We start from the raw sequence: 5,574 nt of genomic DNA on the forward strand, positions 1-5,574 counted from the left end.
TTGCCTTTTTGTTTTTTGAAGAGCAACATCACACTAAGGCCCTAAAAGCCTTTAGTCTCTGACAAATACGCATTTATTTTCACTTCAAACCTATTAATCACTAATACCTTTGTTTGTATTCAGTTGCAGTATTTTCTCAAGGCAGGTTTTTTTGAGTCCTCAGTAATGTGTCCTCGTTTCACCTGCATCATGTCACTTGCATCATCATAATAAGGCGGTGTTACTTTTAGCAGCGTGTAGTATATACTGTATACACGACTGTGCACTATATTACCACATCTACATTCAGGCAGTGAAATAGCCATAGCAGCGAATTGTATTGATAACATCTCAGACTAAGCGTTGCTATAGTAAAGTGTCAATGCAACCAAAAAACGACATGTTTCAATTTAAAATGTTACGTGTCTTCAAAGGAGTGAAACTGTTGTAGAGCACAACTCATTCAGAATGTGAAACAAAAGAGAAAGCATGTGTATTAGAGCAGCACAGTGATGCTCTCTCCCTCTCCCTCTCTCTTATTCTCTCTCTCTCTCTCTCTCTCGCTCTCTCTCTTCTCCTCAGCTGAAAGACTTCATCCAGACCAGCAGTGGTGGAGGGGCGGTGGCAGCGTTTGCCCGTGCCGTGGAGATGGTGGAAGCCAACGTCAAGTGGCATCGGCTCTACGAGCGCCAGTTTTATCAGTGGCTGCGCAAGTCCCCCAACGGTTAACACACAGTGGTCGAGACCTATTTATAGCATGGTATATCTCCAAAGTATTTATAGGCCAATACAACAAGTGGCAAAAAGGAATCAATTTGGGACAGAAAATAGATGATTATGACTTGTACCTCCCCTAACCCCCCCCCCCCCCCCCCCACCCCACCCCTCACACACGCACACACACACACACACACACACACACTAGCAGCATAATACCCAGATCGGGAAAGAATGGGAGAAAAAGATGGAGGAGTTGGACTCTGACATCAACCTCATCTAACAAGTGTTAGCCAAACAGTTTGATTTTTATAAAATATTGCATGGTGTTCATCTTTGCAGTTTTTGTTTATTTATTTTTCTCATTGATTAATGTTTTTGCATGGTTTTCATGCCCAATTGGTTGACCAGCTTCTTGACCTTCGTGACCCTTACAGAGACTGGACTGATGAAACTCATCAGTGGTCTGGTCATCTCTGTAGCCTAGGAGTACAAATAAAGAAACCCTATGAAACAACGACCCAACAAACACTGGATGAAGAAATGTTCCATCTGCGGAAGAGGACAGCACAATGTTACATGTGACAAGCACAACTGGTCTGTAGTGACAATCAGTCTATTGCTTGTGATTTTAGAGAGGTGCAAAGATGGACCAAGTTCAGATGGCTATATAAATATATAAATATATATAAATATACATATAAACTCACTGCTGAAGCCTCCCCTTTCTCCGCAAGCCATTTGTATGGACTTTGAAAAGGGGCATTTTGTGCCGACAGATTATTGCGGGAAAAAGGGCAATTTGTGCCAGGACAGGTTATGTTGATTGTTGTGTGTGTGTGTGTGTGTGTAATGTGTACTCAATTTCCTCCTGCAACATACGACTCTGAAGAATAGCACAGCCACCGTATGATGACCTCGGACTAAGGGGGAGGGGCATTAATCTAATGTGTTTATTTTTTATTTTATTTGCCAAAGGTGTTTAACGGGAGCAAAAAAAAAAGAAGAAAAATAAGAAAACAAAAGAGTGATTTCCTTTGACGGTGTTGGTCATGTTATCACATGTTTATTTTAATTTAAATTTGTCCTCCTTTCTCCAGTCTTGCGCTGCTGGGTTGTCCTAAACAGTGTATTTGTTTGAGTGGTGTATCTGTAACCCAGTGGATTAGTGGGGCAGCGATTAACAGTGTGATCAGTGATGTACTGATGAGCGATGGTTCTGCTCAGCTTGGTTTCCATGGGCACCAGTTGTGTTCATTCTATATTTTGTAAACATGTAACCTAGCAACATGGATTTTGTAAACATATAGGATACACATGGTTTTTTTTTTCCTATTATTTCAGCGAACATGTTCAATACTCCCACTGAAATGACCAAACATTCCATGCATACTCCACACTAGCACTGCAGCCACAGGGCAGGTACGGAAGAACCCGTCAGAGCGAGCTCTCGTGCGACAGGGGCCAATGTGTATCGTGTTGTGGATGCCTAGACACGGAAGCTGAGGGGACTTGCTACTGAGGCCCTCTGTGCTGTATTTAATGAATCCAATACTATTCATAGCCCTTATTAAGTCCTTTATGCGAAGTAGACCTGAAGTTCCGCCCCTCTCCCCTCTTCTCTGTTCATGTTGTGTTTGGACATAAAGAGATTTTTTTTTCTAATTCAGAGATTATCCTCTGTATTTTGAGCAGAGCAGCTATGGGGTTTTCATGCTGACAATAAATTCTTTTGTACAGTAACGCACCCCTGTGTCTGTGTCCATTTGATGGGGTTTATGCAAGAACCGCCCAGGCAATGTCTCCATTCTGGGCCTATGGCGCTTTTAGGGGGAAGAGTCAAGTAAGAAATAATTACCGGCCATGGCGCAGCCGGTGAACGGCTTGTAATCATTTTTTATATATGCCAATATTCAGGATTTGTGAGAATGTGATTAATTAAGACATCCTATTTCTGTGTGTTTTACAAAGCAACGCACAAAGGGTTTTTGTGCAAGATATTGAATATAGTATACAACAAGACAATTAACATTGGTGATGCTAGTATACTAGTGTAATAATAATAGTATATAATACTAGTATATGTACACATATTTTCTCATTCTCTGCTAAGTTCCTTGAGACCAGAAGAGTCAACTGCAAAAACTCCGACACCAAACTGTGCACATGTTGCAGTGGGGAAACATGAGTAGCACCCGTAAGAAAATAGCACCAAAATAGGTGCATGTCAAAAATAAACCACTGTGTGTGACATGAGAGTGTGGCAGTGATGTGAGATCGCTACATTTAACCTCTCCCTTATCACGCTGGCAGAGAGCTGAGCATGCTGGGAAAGGAAAAGCCACACACTTAGACGCCTGATATTTTAGGAGTGACATTTACAAACAAATGTCAGACTAGTTTACTCCTTCACCCACCTGTATCAGCAAGAAGCCAAATCTACTAAATGGATGCCTGTTATAAGCTTGGCTCACAGGGGTAGGCTATTAGGCATTGCATCATTGAGACATTTTATTACTGTTAAGAGCAGATTAATCAAGGCTTAATGCTGATTTTAAAGTAATTCCCTCACGTAGTACCATTGGAAGACACAGTGTTCCTTGTGCAGATATTTAATGGAGAAAGGACTGAAATGTAATAGCCTGGGGTATTTTTTAGCCCACCTCATAAATCCAGTTTTCCAGTAAGGTAAAATGTATAGTCTGCCGATCATTATCAAAAAATAAACCCTGACGGTATCAACAGGTCCCCAACACACAGTTGAGACATTATTAGCCCTGTAGGTCTTTTACCAGTCAGGTTTTGGGAGATGGAACACGATTCAGAAAACAAGGAAATACTTGTATAAAGTATAAAATCTAAGCTATTGACTAACACTATTAAGGGGTTAGCATCATGTTGTGATTTGATCAATTTTATCAGAATATTTGTGGGAACCTAAGTAGTAAGTTACTTATTCACTTCCCTTTTCTGGGGAAAAAGATGACTCTGTTAGCTCATTATTCACCCAAATATATTAGAAAATGAGCTGAGCCATACACTTTCAGAGCAGCTTTGATCCCTGCCCATTACTGCATTCGTGACCCAAACAAATCCCCACAGTGTTTCCTGGCCACAATGAATACAAGAAATATTGTGAAAGAGGAACGATACGTGAAAGATGCCTTTGCTAAAAAAGCGTGAAATAGCAAGGCAACTCAAAAGATGCGTTAATTATAAACCACATCAGAAGAGTTCACCAAATTAAATCAATGGAAAAAAACACTTGACGCTGTCAATCTTGATGTTTCCAGTCCGGCTTAACAAGGAAACAGAGCACATCAAAGGCCTGTCGGGCTCCTAATGACTCGTATTCATCCATACACTCAATCAGACAACTGCGAGCGTGTGTGTGTGTGTTTGTGTGAAAGAGAGTGAGTGAAGAGAATGGGGAAATGCATATGCCGTGAAGCATGACAGCCGCGTGACAATCACAAACAACCTCCGAAATAGCCAACGTTCCATTCACAGGTCTGTGACCTCGACCGGCTGAGCTACTGCAGGGGACATCACATGTGACAGATCTGCCGCCACAAAGCCCCCTTATTATTGAGTTAGAGGCAGATAGACATAATGCACCTGAAGAGTTCAAACTTTTTGAAAACAAGCTGACATTTTGGAACAAAGCACAACAGGAGTAGATTAAACCCGGTGGAAGCGCGGATGCAAATTATTACTTTGTCGTGTCGCCGCACCTTACAATCAGGGCGCATTCATATTCAAACACGGGGAGCGGATTTGAAATGGATTCCTCCTTATCAGTCGGCTTTGTTTCCTCCGGTGAACACCCACGGGCTTTAGGCATTTAGAGCGAGGGAGAGGGAGGGAGGGAGAGAGAGAGAGGGAGATGAGAGAGAAAGAAAGGAAGTAAACGCCTTGGCAAAGCGATATCAAAGCCGCTGCTTCGATGAGAGGATGAACAGAATACAGCCTCACGAGAATGATTTTGTGTGTGTGTATGTGTGTGTGTGTGTGTGTGCTTGTGGGTGTGTGTGCCTACGTCTCCACCTGTGCAGTATGTGGTGCATACAAATGTGCACACCAGTGTGTTATTTATGTGTGTGTGTGTGTGTGTCCGTTTGCGTGTGTGTATACGTGAGTGTGTGTGCATTGTTTGTGAAAACCTTCACAGAATCCCCTCACCCAGGAGAGGTAACATTCTTGCCCGTTAAAGGTCTGATTTTTTTTTTTTCCAGAGGAATCAATGGGAGTCTGTTGTCAATACCACGGGTGTCAAACCTGTAGCTATTGACTCTGAGAGAAAGCACAAGAGTACAACAAGCCCCCCTCTTATTCAGCGCTGCAGCAAAACAAAAACACCTTTGTCCTATTCTGTAGCTTTCTGCCTGTGCTGAAATACGGACAGCATTTCAAAAGCTTCTGTTTGCATATTCAAGAGGTCAGAGGCTTCATAATAAGAGTCTCAGCCACCCTGTCTGAATGTGTGCTAGCATTACAGTGTCTGCTAACACTGAGCCGGTGGTGTCCGCATACACATTGAGCTTTTGGGATCCGCATTATATTGAGCTGATGTGTGATCTATGGAGGTCCTAATAGGTTCCTACACATTCAAAAAGAATTAGGAGACAGGGATTTGGTTCCTGTGATCCACAGAGACTTCTACAGAGACCAAGACTGGGGACACAGAGAGCAGAGTGAGTGGAAAGGACAGTCCTCTGCCTAGAAGCTCATATCCCCACGCCACTGGGTAACGCCAGCGGATTTTAGAACCGACGGGGTGACACGGGGTGATGGATCCGTTTGGAAATGACTTTGGAGAGACTCGCTCCATTAATCTCATTCCTTTACCCAGGTCCATCTGTATTTCCTCACTTTCTC

General features: G+C 42.7%; 1 protein-coding gene across 1 annotated transcript in view; it reads left to right on the plus strand.

Moving 5' to 3' along the window:
- LOC105892297 (thyrotropin-releasing hormone-degrading ectoenzyme) overlaps positions 1-840 on the plus strand; it is a 133,839-nt gene extending 132,999 nt beyond the window's left edge. Inside the window, exon 19 of the mRNA XM_031558292.2 lies at positions 562-840. Within this exon, the coding sequence (XP_031414152.1) occupies positions 562-708 (147 nt within the window). The 3' untranslated portion in view covers positions 709-840. The remainder of the gene's footprint in view (positions 1-561) is intronic.
- Positions 841-5,574: the final 4,734 nt, after the last annotated feature.

Source organism: Clupea harengus, chromosome 21, assembly GCF_900700415.2.
Source record: "Clupea harengus chromosome 21, Ch_v2.0.2, whole genome shotgun sequence".
Lineage (NCBI taxonomy): Eukaryota > Metazoa > Chordata > Actinopteri > Clupeiformes > Clupeidae > Clupea > Clupea harengus.